This window comes from Prorops nasuta, unplaced genomic scaffold (assembly GCF_024137725.1).
Source record: "Prorops nasuta isolate Cenicafe-Biocafe unplaced genomic scaffold, Cenicafe_Pnas_1.2 PNAS00013, whole genome shotgun sequence".
NCBI classification, from domain to species: domain Eukaryota; kingdom Metazoa; phylum Arthropoda; class Insecta; order Hymenoptera; family Bethylidae; genus Prorops; species Prorops nasuta.
This window is the reverse complement of record NW_027116810.1, coordinates 5,492,399-5,520,149: the sequence shown is the minus strand read 5'-3', so window position 1 is coordinate 5,520,149 and position 27,751 is coordinate 5,492,399. Positions and strand designations below refer to the sequence as shown.

Genomic DNA, 27,751 nt, shown 5'->3' with positions numbered 1-27,751 from the left:
CAAATGCATGAACAATCGTACTTAAATGTCAGTACTAACTTCTTTATTAATTCGAAGTTACCTTTAAATAGCCTTGTCAATTTCAATAATCCTAGTGATTCATTAGACATAATAGATCCCCACGATCCTGACGATGCAAATATTACGCAAATATAAAATTTAAACGAGTAGAAATCTAATATTGCAAAACATTCTTTCATCCCAGCCGTTTTTTAAAATATTATATATATATATAAACATACTAATAATTTCTCACAATGTAAATGTACTACTGGAAATATCAATCTCTATTTTAACGATAAATAAATAAAATATTGTGTACGGTATTTATTTCCATGTTTGCTAAATTGGGTCCGGAGTTATGAACAACTTACAAAAAATTAAGACAGATTCAAATGATCGTATTGAGTTTTATTTTCAAATTATAAAGAATGATATGCTTTCAGGCAAAACAAAAATTTTATAATCTAGATTTGCACAAAAAGAAGGCGAATAATAAGTGTGCGTATGGAACAAAAAAGATACTAGTTTCACCGTCAAAAGAAACATATAAGCTAATGGGAATTGCGATCTCAATAATATTAATATTCCTCTATTTATAATTTAATAAAATAGAAGATTGTGCGATAGAAAAAAATTCCTTGCTACTTGAAAAATGGATTCAAATGATGGAAAACGGGGATATTGTGCTAATTTTCGCTTTTCTGGATAAAAAATCAAAATAAGCAACTTGCCAAACCTTATGAAATTAGTCTAACTTTCTTCACAATTAATTGGGCTAAAACGGACTGTATCAGAGAGAAATTTAAAATATCTGCTTTTCGACAAACTTACACCAGGTTTGAAAAAAAAAATTTCATGATGCAACATTGTCGCGTTCTCTAAAAACAAAAAGATATTTAAACAGATCCGAACCCTCATGAAACTCATACCCTTGTATTCCAAATTTAATGGACGTCAAGACAGTATAGTTAAAAAAAATGAAGAAATTTCCTGCAGTTTAAACAATTAAACTGAAAATTAGAAAACGTGAGTTCATGAAGTTAAAGTCTTCTTTCTTGGTTAAAAAAGCACATTAAGAGAGCTGTGAACCCTTCCAAAATGCATACTGTCTTATTCAGAATTTAATGGGCTTGATGACTGTGCTATTGCAAAAAATTTACAAAATTTCCTGCTATTTCAAAAACCCAGCCCAAAGATAGAAAACGTCAGTTTATCTATCTATTCCGAATTCTGTTTACTTCTTGATTTAAAAAGGGCATTAAGGGAGTCGCGAACCCTCACGAAATGCATACTGTCTTATTCAGAATTTAATGGGCTAGATGACTGTGCTATTGCAAAAAATTAAAAAAATTTCCTGCTATTTCAAAAATCCAGCCCAAAGATAGAAAACGTCAGTTTATCTATCTATTCCGAATTCTGTTTACTTCTTGATTTAAAAAGGGCATTAAGGGAGTCGCGAACCCTCACGAAATGCATACTGTTTTATTCAGAATTTAATGGGCTAGAAGACTGTGTGGGTGAAAAAAATTAAAAAAATTTCCTGCTATTTCTAAAATCCAGTACAATGTTAGAAAACGTTGGTTATGGAAGTTGAAGTCCTATTTCTTTGTTAAAAAGGTCATTAAGGGAGTCGCGAACCCTCACGAAATGCATACTGTTCAATTCAGAATTTAATGGGCTTCAAGACTGTACAATTAAAACAAATTATAAATACTTCCTACTATGAAAAATACAGAAGCTATTGGTTGGTGGTAACCACTATTGCGAACTTATTAAAACCATTAATAAGGTTATTATTTTTAATATAAATCAATGCAGTTTATTGATTTATATGTAAAGTGAGCCCTTGATTTACTGAAAATACGAAAAAATCGAATTTTCAGAGAAATAAAGTGTTCGCAGTGGTTCTCAACTAGCGCCCGTAACTGTGGGCTGAAAGTGTGGGCTAACTTCAGCCTCATACAAAACATAAGATTATCGCAACCAATTAAATTTAACAAAAACATTTTTATTGTTGTAACTAAATCAGATTTGTTTAAAATTCAAACATCTTTCATAATTGTGTTAAAATTATAATTGCAGTATACTATGTAAAATGGTGAGATGTAAAAAGATCAATGTAATTGAAAAGAATCTTATACTTTTTAAAGCTTTTTATTCTTTAAGTAATACAAAATCTTGCCCTTTATAGTTTACAATTTTGGAACATGGTATTTTATTAATTAAATTATTGTATGAAATACTTGACCACTTTTTTTGATAAATTATTTCATAACATTGTACATGTGAGTTAAAACCTGTAGTATAAAAATGTCTAATGATAAAAAATAATTCGTGGTTACTGTCCCTGATAATCAACTCTATAGATCCGAATAGAGGTAAAGTTTTATACACTCCAATATTTATTAAAAAGAAAGGTTTATATAAAAAATTATTTACGTTTACCCATTTATATATGTGAAAAATTGTTGGTGGAAAACATTGATCAAAGTAAGCAAAATAAATATTATTTGAAACTTTTTTCAAGGGAATTTCTTGTCCAAATTTTATACTATTTGAAATACCAGTATTAGACAAAAGTCGATTATTTACTATTAACTGATGTTTTACTGCTAAAGTCTTAGGTAAATTACGACGTGAGCAAGTAACGTGTGCAGCAATTTTTGATTGCTTATGTTTGGCTTCAAATCGCATACACCACGTATTTATTGCTGGGCCTGTTACTTGCATTATACGTGCGTAATGTAATAAGAAATGGTGCTTAGGTTTTAAAGTTGTTGAAAATAATTTTATATATAACTTATTGTGTTCTATAACTAAATTTTCAAAATAAGGTAGAGACTGTGTAGTAAACGAATGTTCTAGCAGAAAAGTAACAATTTTATGTAAACAAATGAATAAATCCCAATGCTCATCATCTTCAGGTATTTTATCACCTATAATAATGCCAAAATGAAGCACAAATGTAATCGTTTCCGACGCCGAAAGGCCTAAATAATTTTTTTTAATTTTACTGTTTGTAAAGCAGATGGTCTGTTATTTTCTGCCGTTGGACCAAAGTCAAAGGTTTTAATATGATGATTCAGTTCATCTATTGTAAAATAATTATTACTTATATAGAATAAAATTAAATTACTTAAATCATATCGGCAGACTCCTTCAGGGCAGTCATGCATAAAATCCAAAGTAGGATTTTTAATAATATGAAAAGAAGGCAAACTGTTCCACAAACAATTTTCGCTAATTCCAGAGTTTGGGACTGAATTTTGTTTTACATCATTTTCATAATTGTCAATAGTACGCATTAAATTTTCAACTCCGCAAGTTTGAACATATATCTGTTCTTTAGTAGCTTTGCAAAAACGACAAGGATAATTAGCCTTAAATGATTTGACAAAACCACAAATTTCATGTATGCCTAAGTTATCTCCTGTAATAGTTGTTAACACTATAAAAACGCGTTTATTTGGTGCTATAAGAAATCCATTTTTTTCCAAACTTTCTAACTCCGTTAAAAGCGGTTTAAAAATTGATGTGTTTCCAAATTTAACTCTATCATCATGTAAGAATAATAGTGTTAAGAATATATTATCTAGTTTTGAACGTATTTCTGGTGGAAAACAAAGTAAAGAAAAATAAACAGCTCCTATTTTATGAATACCAGCATGACCACCCAGGGCATTATTTGTTTCAAATTCATCATAATAAATGATTAATGGTAACAGCAATCGTCCTGGATATTTAATCTTTATATTCAGCCAAAAATTTGTTTGAATAATATTATTAATCGATTCTTTTTCTTCTTCAAGCTGACTCATATAGGACATAATGTCGTCAAAAAGAAAAGGAATTTGAAACAAATGGTATAATGTTTTCTCAATAGATATAAACTGACCTGCAGCATTACAAGGAGTTATTCTTAATATATTATTTAGTCTTTTATTTTTCATTATCTGACCAATAATATAAGTATTAGGTTCAATATATGTACCGTTTTTCTGAAGGTACTGCAATCTTTTATACTCTGTGTCGAATTTAGAGAATTCCTTTTCATAAGAATTTAGTAAAATATCTATAGTTTCTATAATTTTAGAACTTGGTTCTGGTAAAGCTGCAGTTTCGTTTATTCTATTTTTTATAACAATGGAAACTTCAATCATGAAACCCTTGAATATTGTCATCACTTTTTGGACATGATCTCGTGTCATTGAAGAGTTCTCATACAATAGTGAAAATAATGAACATAAAGTTTTTTCAATGTGTTCTGAATCATTTAATAAATACTTAGGGTGATTGCTACCAGCTCACATTAAATTGTCGGCACATTAAAAAGTGTTACCACCTTATGAAAAGCAAATAATTTTATTTTCTAAAAGTTTGTAGCCTATAAGTGTATAATACAGTCTATTCTTTTAACAGAATTTAGGAATTATCGAATTGAACTAGAAATGGCAAAAATTTGAATAGCGAAAAAATAAGTTTCGATTGAAAAGTTATTTTACTTTACTTATATTCTTATAATAAAACTAAGATCTGCATTCTCCGTTCTAGGATCTTATGTGCATATATTTAAAAATATCCATATTCTATATATCTCAGTTTCAGCTGTAAATATTTTATTACATTTTGTATTTTCGGCTTTACTTATAGGTATGTACTTTAACACAACTGTGTAGTATGTTATATCAATCTTGTATAATTTTTTTATTTGGAATAATTTATTATGTAAATTAAATAATTATTAATGTGAAAATTTTAGGAGAATGATTACGTTTCAAGACGATGTATTGCAGTTTTTATTAGATGATACTGATGAAGATGAATTTGAAGATACTAATATGTTGCAAAGAAGACCAAGAATCATACGAAATAGAATTAATTGGTTGAGTGTTTATGATGACTTTGATTTCAAGAAACGATTTCGATTATCAAAATAAAATGTACATATGCTGTTACAAAAAATTGGACAAAAATTTCTTCATGACACCGACAGGTTAAAAAATTTATAATTTAAAATTAAATAATTACAATAGTTGCTTAAATAGTTTCTTTGCTTCTATCTAGTTCCTACTAATTGTTTTATTAATACAAATGTTCAGGAACAGTGCAATTTCACCTGTCATTCAAATCCTAGTGATGCTTCGATTTGCTGCAACTGGATCATTCTTGATAGCTGTAGCAGATTTTTGTGGCATTGCATAAGCAGTGCCCGATTATTTATTAATAGTTACTTTATTAATTGTGGAACTTCATAGAGAATATATAAGATTCCCTTCTGAGCCTACTGATGTATTAAAATGTAAAATAAGAAATTTTAATTTGTCCGGCTTTCCCCGAGTCATCGGGGCCATTGATTGTATACACATAAGGATTCGATCATATGGCAAGCAAAATATAAGTGGTCAATTATAAATTAATTGTATATGTACAGTTAAGTATGTAGATTGAAGAAATATACATTTGTTTTATTACTCCAGGTGGTGACGATAGTGAACTTTATAGGAATAGAAAGGGATTTTTTTCAATAAATGTCCAAGCCATAGTCAACTCCAGTTTGAAAATTCTTGATTTGGTCGCTCGTTGGCCGGTGTCAACGCATGATGCAACTATTTTTGACAACTCGCGTATAAAAGCTCACTTTGAAAGTGGAGAATTTGGCAATGGAATATTATTAGGGGACTCGGGCTATCCATCCTTATCATATTTGTTAACTCCCCTTCTCAATTCACAGTCACCATCTGAAGCATTATACAATGAAGCACAAATAAGGACACGGTCAATGGTAGAGAGAGTTTTCGGAATATTAGGGAAATTGTTTCCTGTCCTGATAATTGGCTCACGATTTCAATCACCTCAAACAACTTTACCGTTGATAACAGCTTGTGCAGTTTTATACAATATAGTCAGATCAAATCAGGAGGAGGAGGATATGAATTCTGAAATCTTCGAAGCTTACAACAAGATTGACAATGATCTTCACGAAAACCTAGCTGAAAACGAAAGAGAATATTTCATTTACAATTATTTTCAAAAGTTAGCACATCCATTTTAATATAAATTTTGTATTCTTTCTATATGTAGCATATATCTTTTATACAATTTGTAGACTATTATAAACAAATTTTAACATCTAGCGCACATATTTATTTGGTATTATATTAATTATAAAAATTCCTTCAATTCAATAACTTATTTAATTTAAAATGTTGTTGTGAGATTAAATGAAATTGCCGAAATGGGTAAAGAATTTAATAAAACATATTACCTCAAACTATCTCTTTATTTATTTTATAATAGTTTTACCATAATTAACATATTATTAAATACATGCAGTTACCAGTCTTTTCATCATTATTAAATAAATTAACATTATTAATAACTGAATCGTTTTAACTAATCACATATATTGAACTTGGTTTTAACAAATCATTGAATTACAAGATAAAGGTTAACATTATAATTATAGTTGGTTTACTTATACTGTAAGCAACAAAATTAGTTTGAACTAACTATTCTTGTATAATAGTTCTTTAACAAATAAAAAATAAAATGATATATTTTTAATGATCGAAGCCAATTTTTTAACTTAATATCACAGTAAAATTTGATTTAAACATTTTCTTCATCTGTATTATAAAGAAAATTATTAGTAGCTAATTATTCGATTTGTGTACCTCCTTCAAGATTTTCTGTAGAACATCCAGACTAAAATACACAGTAAATGCTAAAATTAATAATAAATATTAATTATTATAATTACAATAAATAACATTTACTGATAAGTCTGAGGCTCTTTGCTTCTTCAATTCCAACTCTAATAATTTAACTTTTGCTTCTTCCTTTTTTAGCTGTAAAAGCAAAATATTTTTCTCTAACGTTGCTTTTTCAGATAAGTGATCCTTCATGATATTTATAAGTTCTAATTTACTATCCAATAAGATATTTTGTTTCATATTCTTTTCTGTTTTCTTTTTTAAACTTGTACTTGAGTTTGAGGATGATGAACTTTTCCCTATGACTTCCTTTAATGGTGTACTAATTGGTTTTTTAATTTGCTTGGATCCCACTTCTCCCAACGATTTATTTCATTATTATCAACTAGGTACTGAAAAAGAAATAAAATATATTGCAATAAATTTTTGTTTATATATATTAGATTTTTTCATTACATAGAGAATAACAATTAATATATATTCTACCTCAAAAACTGGATCATCTGGATCACTTTCATTTTCTTTGTCTATGCTATTAGATGCACTCTCAGCATCAATATTATTAGTTGAAGTGGCAACGGAATTATGATAATTATTTAACCCATCCACTGACCACTGTATAATTTTATATACTTTCTCATAGAGAACATTGGATTTTACGTTATTTCGCCCACCACTTGCAAAAATATTTTTTACTACTGGTAACCAACAAAATAATTCTTAAATGTTTAAAATTACCTGTTTTGTATGTTGCTCGTTTCAGATTTGCAAAATATTTTCTTGTGTTAGCCTTAATATTCACCCAAAAAGATCTCAAAGTTTCGCTGCTTATATCTCTTCCATAGGTAGAATTAAATTTTTTGCTCAATTCTTTCCAAGCTTCGTCTTTTTCTTTGATGCCAACTGAATCAGTTCTTTTATTTGCAATAATTCCTGATAGTTCTTTAATAATTTGAATCAAATATAATTTTTCGTCAAAAGTGAAATTTTGCTGTCTTTTTTCACTGATAGTATACTCCATTCTTACAATAAATATATAACTTTATTGAATTCACAAGATATATCACTGTACTAATCCTGAAACAGGAGACTAAATCAAAATATGGATATGAAACTTGATTTTATTGTAAATTTCAATCGGAACTTATTTTTTCGCTATTCAAATTTGTGCCAATTCTAGTTCAATTCCATAATTCCTAAATTCTGTTAAAGGAATAGACTATATTATAAACTTGCAGGCTACAAACTTTTAGAAAATAAAATTATTTGCTTTTCATAAGGTGGTAACACTTTTTAATGTGCCGATAGTTTAATGTGAACTGGTAGCAATGACCCTTAGTTCTTAACGCTTCAAATGTTTCATTGACACAAGAAAATGTTATATTTTCAGATACTTCGCTGATAACATTTACATTATAATCATTTTCATTAATATTACTTTTGTTCGTAACACTAAAACTTTTCGTAAGAATACTTTCAGAAATATCAGTTTTTTCTACATTTTCTAAAGAATGACACGAAAATAAGTGATGTTTAAAATAATATAAACTATTAAACTCTCGAGGACAGTTATCCTGTTTACAAATATACTTATCACAATAACGCAAAGTATGCTGCAACTTTAAGTGCATTATTAACTTATTTATATTATTATAATTTTTAGAGCAACGAAAACAATTGAACATGTTTAATTATATAAATTAGTTTCTCGCGTACAAATGAAGATTGTAATTTTACAATTTCAATGAAATGAAAATTTGTAGAAAGTAATTAGTCATAACGATTAACAATCTTTTTAAATTATTTTTGAAATTTATATAAGATATATAAAACAACAACTAAATTACTTTACTTAATATTGTTTAGCATTGTAATAATACTTTCTACTTTCGTATTAACTTTGTCGTATTCTGTATTCATCTTATAAATACATTTTTGTATAATTAGCCAAATCTGCTCACAGAACAAAAAATATTTGATATTAAAAACGAAGATAGCTTTGTAGCATATATCCACCGCCTGCAAACAGGAACTAAGTAGATATCGTGTATTATCAATCTGAACATAAAATGCTTCAATGTTTTGAATATCTCTTCCAACCATTATAATAAGTGGTTGAAGCTGAAGATCTAATTTTAACATTCGATCCCTGATTCTTTTAGTTTCAGTGTCTATTTCTGCAGGCACCTAAATAAGTATAAGAAAATTGTTAATGTGATTGGAAATATCTTTGAAAATGTCATGTATAAGATATACTATTTAATATGCAATCATTTCTTCAATGGTATATCTTGTATATATTTGTATAGAATGTTAAATTATAGAGAAAGATTACTTTAACATGAAGCAAAAAGGAACTAAGCGATTCGCTAATGTTCGGTTTTATATTCTTCTTTCCTTGTCGAATTCTGGCATTAGGTGGACACAAAGCTGGTATTAATTTTAATATTGTTATTATTCTTTCCTCTGTAACAGTTTAGAAAAAACAACATTTTAAAAATAATTTTTAAAACAATATTTTACCTGGTTAAAAATAGTTTGAAGGAAATACCACTACCTTCTGTAGAGTCAGTATGTTCAAATATTATTAATTGCTCTTTAAAAGATTCTTCTTTAATTTCAGATTTCATGACGATTAAAATCTTTCTTGAAAACTGAGCCCATTCTTTATACAATAGTAATGGATCTCCATATATCTCTTTAAAATCTTCATTTATCTAATTTTAAATGCATTTATATTAACAAATAATATAATAATTACAATTTAGAATGCAAATAAGATATATTATAGTTTCAAGAGACTTACTAATTCGTAACCTTTAGGGTTCTGTAAAATTTTCCATTCATCAAATATTACTTGACCACTATGTGGTGATTTAAATTCACATATATATATATATTCTTCCTTGTCTACACTGGCCCCATACTTCTATCACTTTTTCCCATGGAAGCATATTATGCTGTAGCCAGGTCTTGCAAGTATTGTAATTTTCAACTGTTAAAAATTTAGGACTTTTAAATAATACTTATGTATATATATTTATAGCTATTAAACGAAATTAATGCAATTAGTCGTTAATACCATCATATTCCTCTGTCAAATTTATATTTATATTAGTTTTCTTATTTTTATCAATACCAGCTTCATGCCATTGTCTTTTATAGTTTCTGTAGCAATCTACTAATTTTGCTTTAGCTATTTTTTGCTGCGTACCCTCTTGTTTAGGTGGTACATAATAAATGAACAAAGTTTCATTGAAAAGTTGGGAAATCTTTTCAGAAATTGTTTGGAAATGTCTATTTTTCAAATCTAGCCTAATTATTTATAAATAATTTTAATTGTGAAAAGAATCTTATTATTTATACAATGCATAATTTCTACTTACAATACTGGTTCACCTATTAAGTACGTAGACAAATTCAGTATGATAGTATGCACTAAATCTTTCCGCAATACATTATCTAAAGTCTTTTTTTTCTTATAAGCTGATAATACTATTCTACCCATTAAAAATGCTTTTAAAAATCGGTCCAAATCCTACAAATTGTTTATTAAAGTATTAATGAGCTGATCAGTGTATAGGTAAATAAAATTGATACAAATATGTGTTGAGTATACTAAAATTTAGTATAGTTTAAGTTCTTTTTTATTCGTGAGTTGGCAACTCTGTAAGCTGTACGACAGTATAGACAATGGTGTTGTCTCGTCCCCTGTTTGAGGTAACAGTAAATGAAAGATGTATGAAGACATAAGTCTTCAAAGTTAATTTATAAATATATTCCTACTAAAATAAAACTGGACTCTGTTTTTCATTAAAAAGAACAACAATATGTTACCTTAACAAATTCACTACGTACCAAAGTTACAATTTTCTCATCTAATGCTTCAGAATGAATAGTAGACACAGTAATATTCCCTTCTTTAATAGTACAAGGTATATTATCTATTTTGTCTCCCGTAAGATGTGTTTCAATTAATAATTGAATATTTTCTTCTTCGACTACATCATATGTGACATCTTCTCTTGAGTCCAGATTTTGTATGGTACATTTTTTTCTAAATCATTTGAGCGACTTATAATTTTTTGTGCTATTATCTGTAATTTTTTATATTGTGCATATAATCATTATAGAACAGGTTAATTGAATAAGGTAATAAGAAAAATTTATTTGAAATAACAAATTTACCTTTTCTTTTTGTGTGTCTCCAAAACATTTTAATATTCTAATAAATTTCATTCGCGGTCCACATTTAGGAATTAAATCTTTTAATATTTCAGACTCTGGAGTTAATTCCGTAAAGATTTCAAAATCAATTTCGTGTTCTTTACCGAGAAAAGATAAAGTAAATATAAGTAATCTGTATGAGACCAGTATTATTATATTTTTTTTACTGTACTATTATTGCCTGGAAAGCTATTAACTTTGTAGAATTTCTCTAATTAAATAATAAATTAAGTAAAACTTACCTTCAAAATCTGGAATCAAGCTATCAAGCTCCCATAGTGATAAAATTTGTTTTATCTCTTCAGTCATTATAATTTTTGCCTTATTGCAATTTTAACCGCTTATACATATATTGTTCCAAAGAAGCAGATAAAATTTTTTTTCAGCAACACTTCTGTTAATACACGCATAAACACAATAAATATGCATGAATTTTCTCCAAATGAATTAAACCACTTATATTTGACCATGGAGACACACAGAATACACCAGAAACACTAAACTGCATGTTCGGTTACTGTACGACACTCTGCGTTGCGGGATGGCTACGGTCGAGCGTCGATTGTTTTGCTGTATTCGTTAGAAAGAGACTGAGATAGTTTCTCTCTCTAATCATAACAATTGTAACGTTAATCCCGTCAGCATGAGGGGCCACTCACTCTACGGGTTTTCCCATTACCTTCGCCCGTCCTTTTCTATCGGTATCAGGGCGCCAGTTAGTCAGTTGGGTGGCCAACAACCCTGAGTCCTTCGACTCCATTCTCTATGCATCTTATACGGCCCTGCGGCCATGCATTTGGACGGTAGCGGTAGCCAGGGTCGCTCAGTATGCTAGGTCGTGGAGAGAGGGGAGGGTTCCTTGCGGAAGTCCGAGCCTCGCAGACCTATCTGCTGAGGAGCACACATTTATCCCTCACCACCCACACACAGGTGGTGGTGAGGAGTGCGGGAACATGCGGTATCATTGCCCAGCATAGAGTTTGCCAGGAGCGGACCACCACGGAGGCAATGTTCCCGGTCCTTCCAGTCATAGCGCTAGCCTATGGAATTATGGAGGGCACCGGGACACATTCCAACAGGTTACCGGTATCCTGTCGTGACGTACATGCAGGCTGGCCTATAGCACACGCTTCACGTATGCGAACCGACCCATGGCTGTCTGAGTGCCGCGTCCCGCGCTCACCAGCACGCACGGACACATCAGCACAGTCCCATGGTCACGTTCCGACTGCCTGCTATGGCAGTCTGCGCAAGACATTCGCGCAGCTTGCTTAACGCGCGTAACCAGCGTTCAAGCCAGACTCGATGTTCTATCTCCCCTCCTCGTGGGGACTTATATAGACACGGTCATTCTTTCAGGCCTCTCCGAGGCCGCTTCTCCTTATCTCAGGTTGCCTGGGTTGTTTGGCATGGCCCTGCCTTATTTCTCAGGACAACCTGGACATCGTTTCCTGGAGCGCCGGTCTTTTCATCCGGGCCTCTGCCTGTCAACGGGGTCTATCCTTGACGTTAGCTATAATCCACTCGTGAGTCTATCTCACGAGTCGGTAACGTAGGGATTAATAATATCCACTGTTCGGTAGCTTTTATACTTTTTATTCGGTATCTCGTATACGTAACGGGGAACTTCGTTACACGATAGAAATGACAAGTAAATTATTTTTAACGCTAATAAGTCTTATATTTAATCCTACTCTATCTTCTTCCCAATTATAAAACTTATATCTTCATCATTAATAATTAAATTATTGTTGATGGAATCAGGATTTATTGCTTCCGCGCCCACAATATTAGCAGAGTTAAACAAATTATCAGTGAAACTTGAAATGGATTTTAGAATTTTGTAATAAAATATCTTATATAAGCTTAACGTTTTTGTGAAATATAAGATAAAACTTATTTAAATACCTATAAATTGTTCTTTTACTAAAACCTTTCAGGTTATATTCACAAATCTTAAAAAATATATTGTCAAGAGTTTTCCGCGAAGATTTTTCCAGAAAAGGAAATAATGATGTCAGGAGATTCATTATTTTGAAAAATAAATTGAATACACTCTTCCAGCATTTGCAGTGTAAATTTCATTTTGCACAGGAATGTATAACACACTTCTTAAAAATTAGACTTAAAAAGTTCACAACTTTAAAAAACCAATAGACTTTCGAAACGTAATAGTTTAACCCGTTTCGGTCGAAAATGCTAGTTTTCTTTTGGCGCTCAATGCATCTCTCCGTCAATAGCCGCGCGGGGTGTCCAAAGCACCCCAAGAATAGAATTCTATCAGTGACTTAGCAAGAAATTTGTGCAGTCACTTGCAAGTATTAGCGTTTAATTAATATAAATAACTTAAAGACATGCAACTGCTAGGTATACCAAGGGAATGTCACATAGATAATATTTATTGAAAAATAAATCTGAATTCGTAAATATTTTAAGTCAAAAAACGAAAAACAAATGGGGTGTCCGTGGCACCCCACGCGCCTATCCACGTAAAAACTAAAAGAACGCGCCTACACGGAGAGAATATTATAGTGCAATTTAGTGAAAAACACAATCAGTTTTACTGTATTTTAAAGTATGGTTGACATAAGTCTGCATTACAGTACATTTTAAAGTGTACACAATAAAAACTCGAAACCACGAATATCTATTGTTTATATCACTGATTTTTGCAAGAAAGCATGCGAAATTTTACTATGGTCCCAACAGCAAAAGCTGCAGTAAGAATTAATACTTGAATTTTTACTGTGTTAGTACTGCAAATCTTAAAAACGAAAAATATGCCCCCCACCATTAACACATTTTTCACTGACATGAAAGGCCCTATTATATCACAGTAGCATATATATTTTTTTTTATTTGATTTATATATGTATATATTTAGTCATAACTTACATTCTGACCGAACTATACAATTTTTCCTTATGAAAAAACCACATACCTTGACGGGATTCGAACCTAGGATCCTGTGATTACTAGTCCAGCATTTAACCCACTCGGCTATTTGCTCCTTAACAAAGTATAGACTTAGGATTGGACTTTTATTCGGCTCCACGTAAAAGCGGACAGATTACCGATTTTGTTCAAAATAAAATATGTTAAAATATAAGAAAATACAAGAGTTTTCGCACAAGTTAACGGGATCCCTCAAGCCCTCTGTAGCCAACATTACGGAACGAAAAACGAGGGAGAATAGTCCAGCGTTATTTTTCGACCGATTTTAATGATTTTGGGCTTGTTGGAATCGGTAGGACTCGCACCTTGCCATAAAAAAGCTTTATTTTCCAAAAAATTAAAAAATAAACAAATTGTTTAAAAATTCGGATTAATAACATTTAATCTCAAAACAAATCGAAAAATCGGGCTTCTTTATGACGAGGTGCACACCTAACGATTTCAACAAGCCCAAAAACATTGTAATCGGTTGAGAAATAGAGCCGTACTATTGTCCCGCGTTTTTGAGGTGGACGAAAACCAAAAATTTTTTGGAAGGAAGCTAGGCTTCCTCCCCTCTCGCGGCTCACGCTACCGTGTTCCCCCACTCCAGCATCGAAACTTACTGCAAAGCTTTCCTCATATTTACGCTATTCCCCTATCTGTAGCTATACATATATTAATAACGCTAAAATAATGTTGAGAACATTTCATCTTGCCGATATAATGAAATTGCTAAAAACGCAATTATCATTTTGAAATAAAATTGTAGAAAAGGAGATTTCGTAATGCTTGAAATATAGGGCATACGGCGAAACGCGGGACAATGGTACAGTCGTATTTTTCAACAGAATTTGATGAGACTAGTAATAATTAAAGCCATTCTTCATATAGATTGTCCTAAAGAGCTCGCATTTTCGATAAAGCTTATAGTTTTCCAGTTATGAGCGATTGAAGATGGACGTGCGCAACAGCTGATCTACGCGAGAGAAGAAATAAGTATTTGTGCGCCGTGCAACTTCAATCGTTCATAGCTGAAAAACTATAAGCTTTATCGAAAATGCGAGCTCTTTAGGACAATCTACATGAAGAATGACTTTAATTATTACTAGTCTCATCAAATTCTGTTGAAAAATACGACTGTACCATTGTCCCGCGTTTCGCCGTATGCCCTATATTTCAAGCATTACGAAATCTCCTTTTCTTCAATTTTATTTCAAAATGATAATTGCATTTTTAGCAATTTCATTATATCGGCAAGATGAAATGTTCTCAACATTATTTTAGCAGTATTTATATATGTATAGCTACAGATAGGGGAATAGCGTAAATATGAGAGGAAAGCTTCGTAGTAAGTTTCGATGCTGGAGTGGGGGAACACGTTAGCGTGAGCCGCGAGAGGGGAGGAAGCCTAGCTTCCTTCCTAAAAATTTTTGCTTTTCGTCCACCTCAGAAACGCGGGACAATGGTACGGCTCTATTTCTCAACCGATTTCAATGTTTGTGGGCTTGTTGGAATCGTTAGGTCTGGCACCTCGTTATAAAGAAGGATTTTTCAATTTGTTTTGCGTTTAAATGTTATTAATGCGAATTTTTAAACAATTTTATTTTTTTACATTTTTTGGAAAATAAGGCTTTGTTATGACAAGGTGCGAGTCCTAACGGTTCCAACAAGCCCAAAATCATTAAAATCGGTCGAAAAATAACGCTGGACAATTCTCTCTCGTTTTTCGTTCCGTAATATTGGCTACAGAGGCCTTGAGGGATCCCGTTAAAGCGAAAACTCCTTTTTTATTTCGGGGATGCAGGCGGTCAAATTTTACTGTTTTTGGTCAAACACATAATATTTGAAAATTCATATTTCCTAAACAAATTAAGATAGAAGGCTCTCGCTTGAACTAAAATACTTAGAAATATTAATATTTTATTAGAAAAATAAAAAAAAAAGAATTTGTTATAAATTTTTAACACCGTTAATAAATGTAGTAAACATTTAAATTAACAAATGAGTTGTCCTAGTCTGAAAATTATAAAAAAAAAAACAGAAATGTTCCTTTAGATGTCCACTACAAATACAAAAATTATAATGTACATACTGTCTTAGTGTTTATAATAAAAAAGAAAACGATTTTATCACGATGCGATCTGCCGAAGCTTCTGACCGTGCGCGTCCTGACAAAATCATTTTTTTTCACTATAAATACCAAGAGAGTATATACAATCCCACAAAAAACAGACTTCGCCTGTAAAAAAGGCGGCAAGTGCATAAACCATCTAGCATAAATAATATAGTAAAATTATCCAATTAAAAAAAGTGATGAAATCCAAATATTAGGCAAGTATATTTTTTCACCTTAGCAAAAGTTAAATTTTCGAAAAAAAAGGAACAAAAAAGTTACTTGCCGGGCCCGTAGGCCGTAATGTCCATGCACAGTGAGAAATAGAGTCGTATGTGGTTCGGCTAACTTCACTCTGTATTTTAACATGAAATTTACTATACTACGCTATAGCTGAATCTCACACACGATTCAATTTCCCACTGTTCATGGACTCTACGGGCCCGGCAAATAACTTTTTTGTTCCTTTTTTTTCGAAAATTTAACTTTTGCTAAGGTGAAAAAATATACTTGCCTAATATTTGGATTTCATCACTTTTTTTAATTGGATAATTTTACTATATTATTTATGCTAGATGGTTTATGTACTTGCCGCCTTTTTTGCAAGCGAAGTCTGTTTTTTGTGGGATTTCATAACGTTTTGTAAGAGTAAAATATTTTAAAAATTAAATTATTCTTTTAATTTCTATAGAATTTAAAGAAAATTTCCACCCTTCTCATTTTTTGAAACGCAGCGCTTATCTAATAAAAATATGTATATTAATATTGAAAAAATATCACAATCAACACATTGAATTTATTGATATTTGTAATGCATTTTGCATAAATGAACTTCATAATTAATGCTCAGGCTAGTTTTTTTAATGTTTTCAGTTTCACCATAATAAAAGTTTGATTAAATTTTTCATAATCAATAAACATACTTTCAACATATAAAAATAATTAAGTAAAATATATGTTTTAATTAATTTACATTTTTTTTTATCAACATTTGACATTTTACCAACATCTAACTTTGCCAAACTTCAGTAACTCCATCAGCTGCTTGAGGTGATACAGGGGCAAGACTGGACAAGCAATTCGTAAAGCTTCAAATAAGCTACAATGAAGCATATAATCAAAGTTGGCATTGTCGTTTTGCATACGCCGTTTCTTAAATTTTTAGCGCCAATCATTGTTACGTTATGCTGCTAACTCTTGACAAAGGTGACATAGGAGATACATTGGCGAGTCGTCCTTATAACATTTCCTGTGCCAAAGTCCTCAAATTTTCGTTTCGTAAATTTCTACACACTTGAAACTGGTTGGATTTCTGGTGCTGCAAAATGGAGTCGAAACAACTAATTTTTAGACTGAGTTTCAATTGAGAATAAACATGCATTTTTTCATCCATACCAATGACCAGTATACTGCCTTTGGCCTAGAGTACTAGCATAGGTAACAGAGGAAAACAATCAGCAGCTATTAACTCAATTTTACAGAATTTCATCCAATGAATCTCATCCTTAAATTATGGTTGAGCAATGGACGGCGATTTTCTTAATATTGGCTTATTCTTACTTTGCCAATCTTTCAATGCTTTCATCTTTGCCTGTTTCAAGTCTCAGAATACAGAAGTGAAAAGCACAATCTTTGATCCAGCTCCAATAGTCAGTATGTGAGCGAACCTTCTTCCTTGGTTTTCTAATTCAATTATACCAAATGTATTTAAGTCAAAGCACAAGTATTACTATTTGCTATAATACACTTGTACAGTGACTGTAAAATACTAAATGATAACACTATGAGTAAGCCTGAAATCACATTCATCATTTAACAATCTTAATCTTCAAAGAAAATAAATATTTGAAGGAACATGAAACATCTCAGTTACTTACCAGTATTTGATTTTGCTCCATCTCCATTTTCTTTATTGCTTGTTGACCTAACTTCTGTAATATTTGGTTGTCTTTGCATCTTTTGTAAACATCTACTATCGTATAATTTGTTCAAATCCAAATACTGGTCAACTTGTATTTTACATAAATGAAGATTCTTTGGAATGTTACACATCTTTCTAATAAGCATTGCCATAATTTAATCTGAAATATTTGTTCGTATATATATGATATAACCTATCGTATAGTTACAATCATTATCAGTTTAAAGAAAACAAAAAGCAAAACATGCATTTGATTAATGATTTCAATACCTGAAAGTTTAGCATATGATTACTTCAAAGAAAATAAATATTTGAAGCAACATAAAGCATCTCAGTTACTTACCAGTATTTGATTTTGCCCCATCTCCATTTTCTTTATTGCTTGTTGACCTAACTTCTGTAATATTTGGTTGTCTTCGCATCTTTTGTAAACATCTACTATCGTATAATTTGTTCAAATCCAAATCAAATCTAAATACTGGTCAACTTGTATTTTACGTAAATGAAGATTCTTTGGAATGTTTCATATCTTTCAAATAAGCATTGCCATAATTTAATCTGAAATATTTGTTCGTATATATATGATATAACCTATCGGATAGTTACAATCAATATCAGTTTAAAGAAAACAAAAAGCAAAACATGCATTTGATTAATGATTTCAATACCTGAAAGTTTAGCATATGATTATTAAATACCTTACCAATTTCTTTCAATTAATATCCTCCTGATAATGACCGATGCACATTAATGTTGAAAGTATGCTTCTCATTGGCACAGAGTTGTAAATATTAATCTTATTTAATCCAGTCAGCTCTATCTTCATCAATGAATATGAAAATGTTCTGTCTTAATTTAATCTGAAAAAGAAATACCACAAAGTATACTACATCCTGTATTGTAAAATATATTGTTATACTTATCTAATTCGCGAATCCTTCAGTCACTGTTAATTGAATTATTTGTGATTGTAGAAATTAACAGATGCAATATCGCAACACGATGAATTACCTCATTGCATTAAATAAAAATAATCTCACATTACAATTTACACAGTTCAATATAGTCGCCGAATTGACAGTTCACAACCATATAGTTTGATCGTTGAGTATATTATGTTGGAAGCGTTGTGAAAATGACGTCATTTTTCTTAGCGACCAACTTCAGCCCGAGACATACATACATTCTGGCTGGAGAAGAAGATTATGAAGGAAAATTTTATTTTCGATATATATATAGCTAACAGAGTATGAGATCTCTGGATTGCGTGAACCGATTTTGATCCTCTTAGGCGCAAATGAAAGCTTTTTCAAAACCATTTTAAAAAAAGCTTTACTTAAATAATGGCAATGGATTATTCGCGGAGAAAAATAGGTTTGAAAATTGGGACGCCTCAACTAGCTGTATAAGAGAGTAGTGCCTCGACGGCGGTATAGGCATGACTTTTTCTACTTTTATGTACTTGCCGTCGAGACACTACCGTGTCTCTTGATATCATTTTTTATCTTTAAATAGCATCCTAAGGAAAATTCCTGATTTTTTTATAATTGTCAGAGTATGACAACACATTTGTTAATTTAAATGTTTATTACAATTGTTAATGGTGTTACAAATTTATAGCAACTTATTTTCCTTATATTTTTCTAATAAAATATGAATCTTCCTAATTATTTTGGTTTCAGCCAGAATCTTCAATCTTAATTTGTTTAAAAGACATGATTTTTAAATATTGTGCTTTTGCCAAAAACATCAAAAATGCAAACTTTAACAGCTCGCATCTCCGGAAAAACAAAATTTTCTTCGCTCTAACTTGCGCCAAAACTCTTATATTTTCTAATATTTCAACATATTTTATTTTGAAAAATTAAAAATCGGTGCTGCACTTCGAAATCAGTTCGTTTTTGCATGAAATGGCCCAAATGTAACACGCTTATCCGTGTTAAAAATTTTAGGTGTGTAAAAAATATTTTTTAGGCTCGATACCAAATGTATTGAACGACATCATTAAAAGTTTCACCTTATAAAGAAACAAACTTTAATATTTTCAAAAATGACACACTTATGTGTTAAAAAGTGTGTAATTTCTTTAAATGGTGTAGACCTATAATGTGTGTGTCTTCCAATACATTTCATCTCGGAACTAAAATATTTTTACAAATAAGATTTTCAACACGGATAAGCGTGTTACTTTCGTTATATTTAGTGTGCAAAAAGTAACACTAACACATCTAATACAAAATACACATTAATGTGTATAGAATAACGGATTATATTCTGTCACATCAAACACTTAGAGTTCACAGTATAATGATTGTAACGTAGAATTTTGAAATTATGTTAAAGGGCAATTTTGATCATGTCCTATTGGGGTCAAGATATACATATGAAGACTAGTACATTTATTGTTTAATTTTACGAATTTTTACTGTAATACACAGTAAAAATTACTTTTAACTTTTTACTGTGTTAAAAAGGACTATTTTTCCTGTAAACTTAATTAAACATTGAAATGTAAACATTACTTATTGATTGGGTTTACTGCAAAGTTTATGACTTTGATTTTTTCGAAGAAATTATATTAGAAATTACTGTGCGACATTGTAAGTGCTACTGAAATTAAAGCATTTTACATCGAAATGCAGTGTTATGTCAACAGTACTATGGTTCCATAGTAAAATGTACTGTAATATTTTCTCCGTGTATTGGCGGGTTAAACGAATACTTTCGATGTGTGCCTTTCTTCCAGCCAAACAAACTTTGTCGGAAATATTATTTTTTATAGGCTCAGTTTGGAGATTTTTTTATGCAAGTTTTAATATAATGGATATCTGGTAATATCAGTAAATTTAATTTTTCTAGGAGGAGTTTTATGGACGTTCTATAATAATAGCTGATCGAGAATTAGTAGAAGATGATTCTAATGATATCCTCGAAGATGCCGAATCACAAGATATTGCATTTCTTGTAGTTGGAGATCCTTTCGGCGCTACTACACATACAGAGCTTATTTTAAGGGCCCGTGAGAAGGGTATAAAAGTAATGCACTTAAATTAATTGACTTTCAATTTCCAGTACAAATTATATTTTAAATTAAATATATTTCTGATATAGGTAAAAATAATTCACAATGCATCTATTCTGAATGCAATTGGATGTTGTGGCCTGCAATTATACCGGTTCGGGGAGACAATTTCTATTCCTTATTGGACTGAAAATTGGCAACCAGATAGCTTTCATGAAAAGATACTTGCGAATAGAAATTCGAATTTACACACTCTTTGCTTACTAGATATTAAAGTGAAAGAACCAACATTAAATAGCATTTTGCAGAAAAAGAAAGAGTATATGCCACCAAAATTTATGACAGTGGCAGAAGCTTGCAAGCAATTATGTACAATCATAGAAGAAAAGAAGATTGAAAATAAAAGTAAAGAGAAAGGTAAATGTTATTGCTTTAAAGGGATCCACGACCGAATAATAATTTTAATCAAGAAAATTTTCTAAACTATTGAAGATTTGATTTTTTTTACTAAAGAGCAAATTTACTCTATTCAGTATGCTTAGCAAAAATCCGTGTACCGACGTTATAGGGTAAAAACTCATTTATTGACGGATTGTAAAGTTATTGCAGGTTTTTGGAAATGCCAGAACCTTATCTTCTAAATCATGTTAGGAAAATTAACAAAAAACGAATAAAAATTTTTTATTTAAATAAATTTATTAACATTATTGAGAAACAACAAATAAATCGCAAAATCCCCCAACGTACTTTACTAGATAATGTTCTTACGTTTCCAAAAAGTCCATAAAAATGCAAATCCGTCAAGAAATGACGATGCTGCATTTGAAATAAATAATGGAAGAATTTCGTTTTGGCAACTTCCCGAACACAAATTTCTTCCATTATTTATTTCAAATGCAGCATCATCATTTCTTGACGGATTTGCATTTTTATGGACTTTTTGGAAACGTATAAGAACATTATCTAGTAAAGTACATTGAGGGATTTTGCGATTTATTTGTTGTTTCTCAATAATATTAATACTAGATTTATGGACTGAGCCAATTTGACTAATTCAAAGGTATTTCAAAATCATAATTTATATGTAAAAAATGTTTTCAATAAATTTTTAGATAATAAATCTTTCATTTAATTTAAAGTAGAACTCATTTCTATATATAAACTTCAATTTTCGTGTATTATTCAAATTATCTCACTTTGGTAAAAATAGGTCTAATCAACGTCCGTAAATCTAGTGTTAATATATTTATTTAAACAAAACATTTTTTTGTCATTTTTTGTTAATTTTCCTAACATTATTTAGTAGACAAGCTTCTGCCATTTCCAAAAACCTTAAATAACTTTACAATCCGTCAACAAATGACAACGCTGTATGCGAAATAGTTTTTGCCCTGTAATGTCGGTATACAGATTTCCGTTAAAAGCGCTACAGATACAGTTTCTTGAAATTCATATAAAAGAAATTGTAAATGTTAATATTTTCTTCCATTTAAATAATTTTAAAAAAGTATGGCTAAATGTCTTCGGACAAACGCCAATGAGTAATTTAATATCAAAAAGAAACAAATACTCTTAAAAATTTGGAAGATATGTTTGATTGACTAATTTAGTCTATACATGAAAAAAATTATATTTTCTTTTTATTTTTAAAAAATCAAGGATTTAGTACCAACATTCGCAATAAACTAAATATTTTTGTTTTTGAGAAAGTTATTTATTCCCTCTATTTTATATTTTCTGAATTGAAATTCTGTTTCGATCCTGGATTCCCTTAACTATTTACCCTTTTATTAATAATGATAATGTATGGTAAATGCTTCACTGCTATAGTCCAATACCAATCCTACGCTCCGTCGTTAGAGAAAACCCCTGTATATGTGTGACTTTGTCTAACGCATAACGATTTCTCGATCGATAAAACGGTTGAGTTTTATATTCGAATAGCTACATTAGTTTTTCAAAAGAATCTTTGACATTGTTAGATGTATTTGCTTTTTTGTCGTCTCAATTTACTCATAGAACTCTTCTTGACAGCGCTACAGCGCTCTTCTTTTTAAATATTATTAATATCATTAAACATATTATTGTTTATAATTTTCATGAAAGAAAAGAAACTTATTATAACAAGAATCTAAGTCTGTGTAGCGCTCTTAACCCTTTAACGCCCAAATGTACACATTTTGTACAATGACCGGCAGAAATGGCGTCCCTTGATGCGTTTAGGAACCGCATTTTAGGATCCTTCACTGTATACTCTATTCTGCTAGGCGGAGATAGGGGAATGGAACGCGATAACTATAGTAGTTAGTTTATCTCGCTCTAAATGCGTGAGTGCGAGAGAGAGAGCTTTATACGGCATAGCAGGGCAAGCCAGGCGTCCCGAGGCTTATTTCTATCTGTGCCATTGCCTATGGCTATCTCTCTCGCTCGGTAAGAATCATTCGTCCGTCCTTGTTTAGGTCAGTTCTACGCCAATGGATACGCTCTAAAGAAGATTTTCTCAGGCGACACCATTGAAGACTGCGATTACAGCGGGGATTTTAAAATACTGTGCACCTGTCACTGTCAAACGTCAGTATGAAAGATTATTGTCGCTTACAGCGTTTGGTGCAATTAACATTATAAGTCTGGATTATTATGTGATATTCTGTAATGCACATATATATGTACATATGTTAATTTACTTTTAATTTTTTAAACCAATAAGTTATTTGCATTATAGAAGAAACTCATTTAAATATAAGAATATACTGGTTTCCACTTATGTAACTTTTCTTGTAAATATAACATAATTTTAATTAATAAAATTCACTCGTTTATTAATCAGACTAAGAAGAGTTATTTCTTTTAAATTTTAACATGTATAGAATAATATCCTAAACGCGCACACTTAACTAATTATTATTAGAGAAATATGTTTATAATCGTTACACATTGATAATAATATATCTCAATATCCTTCAGTTTAAAATATCATTTACATTGAAGAAATCTTGATCAATGGTCATGAAGAGTTCGTGGCTCAGTGGCTAGGTCGCTTGCTTCGAAGATTAGTTAGAGCGCTTTTGTCGGTGGTTCGAATCTCGCGGGAGATATTTTTTTTTTTTTCGTTTTAAAAGCATTACTATCTTTTCTTTTTGTTAATTATTTGGAAGCATTGCTACTGCTTCCAAACATATTTTTGCAAACCTTAAAATATACAATGTTATATTTATGCTTTTTTTGTAATCTAATCCATATGAGCAGGAGCTCGCTTCTTCGGCATTTGTTTTTGTGCATTACAGAATATCACATAATAATCCAGACTTATAATGTTAATTGCACCAAACGCTGTAAGCGACAATAATCTTTCATACTGATGTTTGACAGTGACAGGTGCACAGTATTTTAAAATCCCCGCTGTAATCGCAGTCTTCAATGGTGTCGCCTGAGAAAATCTTCTTTAGAGAGTATCCATTGGCGTAGAACTGACCTAAACAAGGGCGGACGAATGATTCTTACCGAGCGAGAGAGATAGCCATAGGCAATGGCACAGATAGAAATAAGCCTCGGGACGCCTGGCTTGCCCTGCTATGCCGTATAAAGCTCTCTCTCTCGCACTCACGCATTTAGAGCGAGATAAACTAACTACTATAGTTATCGCGTTCCATTCCCCTATCTCCGCCTAGCAGAATAGAGTATACAGTGAAGGATCCTAAAATGCGGTTCCTAAACGCATCAAGGGACGCCATTTCTGCCGGTCATTGTACACGGTATATTACAAAGCTTATACAATTACTTAACCTATTCGTGTTAGTGTGTGTTGTCTGCCCCTGCAGGTGTGTACTTACATCAGGGCTCGGAACGGCTTGCAACTTTCGGCTGATTTCCAAGCTCTATCCCCTCCACCAAGTCACGTGGGCTCGCAGTCGCTGGTCTTAGCTGCGCGCGCAAGCCTAAGCCAGGTGCGGCGCACGTAATTATTATGGTTCAGATAAAACACGTGGCACCAAATTAATGTTTATCAGCAATAGTATTATTGTTTATGCTGAAAAAATTCCATATGAATAAAAATGTTACATTAGTATAAATTATGTACCATTTTTAGGCTTAACGTCATTTTAAATATACTATTAGAAAATAATATAAGTCGAAAGTGTTGCACTAATGTAATTATTTGATTTTAATAAACATTAAATTTATTCAATCTATAAAAGAATAGTGCTATGGCTGTGTATTGAATTTGTAAATATTAAAAGTACGCAAATTGCAGTATTATTATCCATATTGTAGTTCTGCTGCTAAAAATAAATATGCGTACAAATACAATAGTATTTACCATTTTTTTTACATGAAAGATATACCTGTACTTATATACCTATCTACTTTAATGATGTAAACAGTTTCAATAATCAAATGACAGATTCTTAATAGATTTCCACATCACCCGGGAGGTACTTTTAATGATGCATCTTTTTTAAGTAGTATCCCCAGTAGGTTTAATCCACTGTAATTAACAACACGAGAAATTAAAAATTAATTTGGTTTATATGTTGTAATTGGAGGAATTATCAAAGAAGTATCTATCTCGTTGTGTTAGTCAAATATGTTCTCTTAAGAGTAGCCAAAGTGGAATCATTCATGGAAAATCGTAAACCATTTTTAATTAGTTTCAGTTTCGAAAGTGTACATATTCACGCAAATAGGTAGATTTAAACAGAAAAAATTTTCCGCCTAAAATTTCTGAAAGGACATAGAATTGCTTCTTAAAGTTGCAAGTATTTGGAGCAGATTCTTGAAGTAAATATTTACAGACGGCAATGTGAGGAATAGTATTAAATACTAAATCATGCCTAAACATACATTAAAATTTGCACCGAAGGAATTAATACGTCTGATCAATTGAGAAATAGACTGTTTTGACGTTTGCAATTAATAAATTGACATTATGAAGGTGATTCGTTAAGCTATTGTTATTAAAGCTAATTCACAAGGAGAATGTATATTTTTTGTTCTATAAGAAATTTTGAAACTTTCGCTAGTTTTTAATGATAAATAAGACGCGATTTTATGAGAATGTTTACAACTGTATGCACACTACTTTAAGCAAATTGACACCTACATGTAATTTTAATTTGATATATCTAGTGAACTGCTATAAGGAATGTTACTTTCATATTATAGTGTTTTGAAAAGCTCTTGAGATAAGCTAAAAGAATATGCAATAAAAAATAGTAGGTTATTTAAAAAATTCAAGGTGACCTTCATATGTTTTTCAAACACAATTTGAAAATCAAACTAATGATAACATTATATGTCCCCTTTTAAACCATAAAACTTTTGTATGAAACATTTTTTGAAAAATTATTGGATTTCGAAATAATCAACTGGTAACTTTTGTAACGGTCACCCTGTGTTGTTATTATACTCAGGAGGTTGATTAGAAAATTTAAATATTTTAGTATCATTTTCAGTCTCCCAACGAACTTTTTCAGTATAACAACAATATTATTGACATTGCCAAATATCAGCAGTTGTTCGATAGATGATTATTGCCGTTTAAAGTGTCACAATAAACGGTCATTAGAACGGATTAGTCGATTAGGTCTCCGGTTGTGCGATTTTGTAATTTAGAGGTCGAAATAAATCTTCTCTTCTTTTGTTCATCAAAAATTGATTTCTTTTGAAAGCAAGTGATATCGATTTCTTCCTTGAGTTTGCTGTTTTTATGTTGTGAATTCTCTAATTTATTGACAGTTAGAGTGATAAAATGAGTGGAAATCAAAAATATAATCAGCGTTTCAACAGTTGCTGGGAAGACAAATTCTTCGTTTATATATCCAACAAAACGGTATGTCTGATTTGCCATTATGAGCCATCCATAGTTTCTAAATTTACTATAGAAAAACATTATTTTTCAAAGCACATGTCGAAATATAATCATTCAATTTATAAAGATGATGAAAGACGAAATTTAATAGAAGAATTGAAATTAGTTCTTAAACAATATTCTGATGAACCTCCAAATTTGGATATTGTTGCCCAAATATCCTCATTTGCTCGTAAAGCTTCTTGCGATATTTCTTTGCTTATGGCTCAACGTGTTAAGCCTTTTGTTGATGGCGAATTTATTAAATCGTGTCTTTTTAAAGCAGTAAATGCATTTGGAGGATCTTTGATGGTTGATGATATTCTTCAAATTCCATTTAGCGATAAAACGGTTGCTTCCAGAATGTAAGTAATAGCTGGTTCTATTGAAGAAAAATTGAAATCTCTGCTACAGTCGTGTGTATATTTTTCATTGTGCCTCGACGAAAGTACTGACAACCGTCATGTCAGTCAATTAAGTATGTTTGTGCGCATTGTACAATATGACTTTTCTTATACTGAAGAGCTATTAGATTTCTTCCCGTTACATGGCACAACGACAGGCGCAGATATTTTTAGCGCGGTAGAAAACACTTTTGAAAAATTTAATATTAATTTTTCCAAGTCTTCATGCATCGTTACGGATGGTGCACCGTCTATGGTAGGAACTAGAATAGGATTTGCTGGGCAGCTATTTCAAAGAAATATAAAAGTTCCTTTAATCCATTACATTATTCATCAAGAAGCATTATGTGGCAAAGCAATAAAGATTACTGCTGCAATGAAAATGATCACAAAAATTATAAATTTCATTAAAGGAGGAAATAGATCATTAACTCATCGTCAATTTAATTTATTTTTAGCTGCGCATGATTCACTCTATAAGGATATACCTTTATATTCTGATGTTCGTTGTCTTAGTGCAGGGCAATGTTTAGAATGGTTTTTCGCTTTAAAGAATGAAATAA

The 27,751-nt window shown here is 31.0% G+C and overlaps 1 protein-coding gene and 1 long non-coding RNA gene across 2 annotated transcripts in view; both read left to right on the top strand.

Moving 5' to 3' along the window:
- Dph5 (diphthine methyl ester synthase) overlaps positions 1 to 27,751 on the top strand; it is a 46,471-nt gene that overhangs the window by 13,881 nt on the left and 4,839 nt on the right. Inside the window, exons 2-3 of the mRNA XM_066734528.1 lie at positions 20,774 to 20,950; positions 21,026 to 21,353. Coding sequence (XP_066590625.1) covers positions 20,774 to 20,950; positions 21,026 to 21,353 — 505 coding nt within the window. The remainder of the gene's footprint in view (positions 1 to 20,773; positions 20,951 to 21,025; positions 21,354 to 27,751) is intronic.
- LOC136778037 (uncharacterized) lies at positions 4,544 to 6,161 on the top strand. Its single transcript, XR_010823357.1, has 3 exons — positions 4,544 to 4,653; positions 4,763 to 4,996; positions 5,103 to 6,161. It is a non-coding gene; the product is annotated as an uncharacterized lncRNA (long non-coding RNA).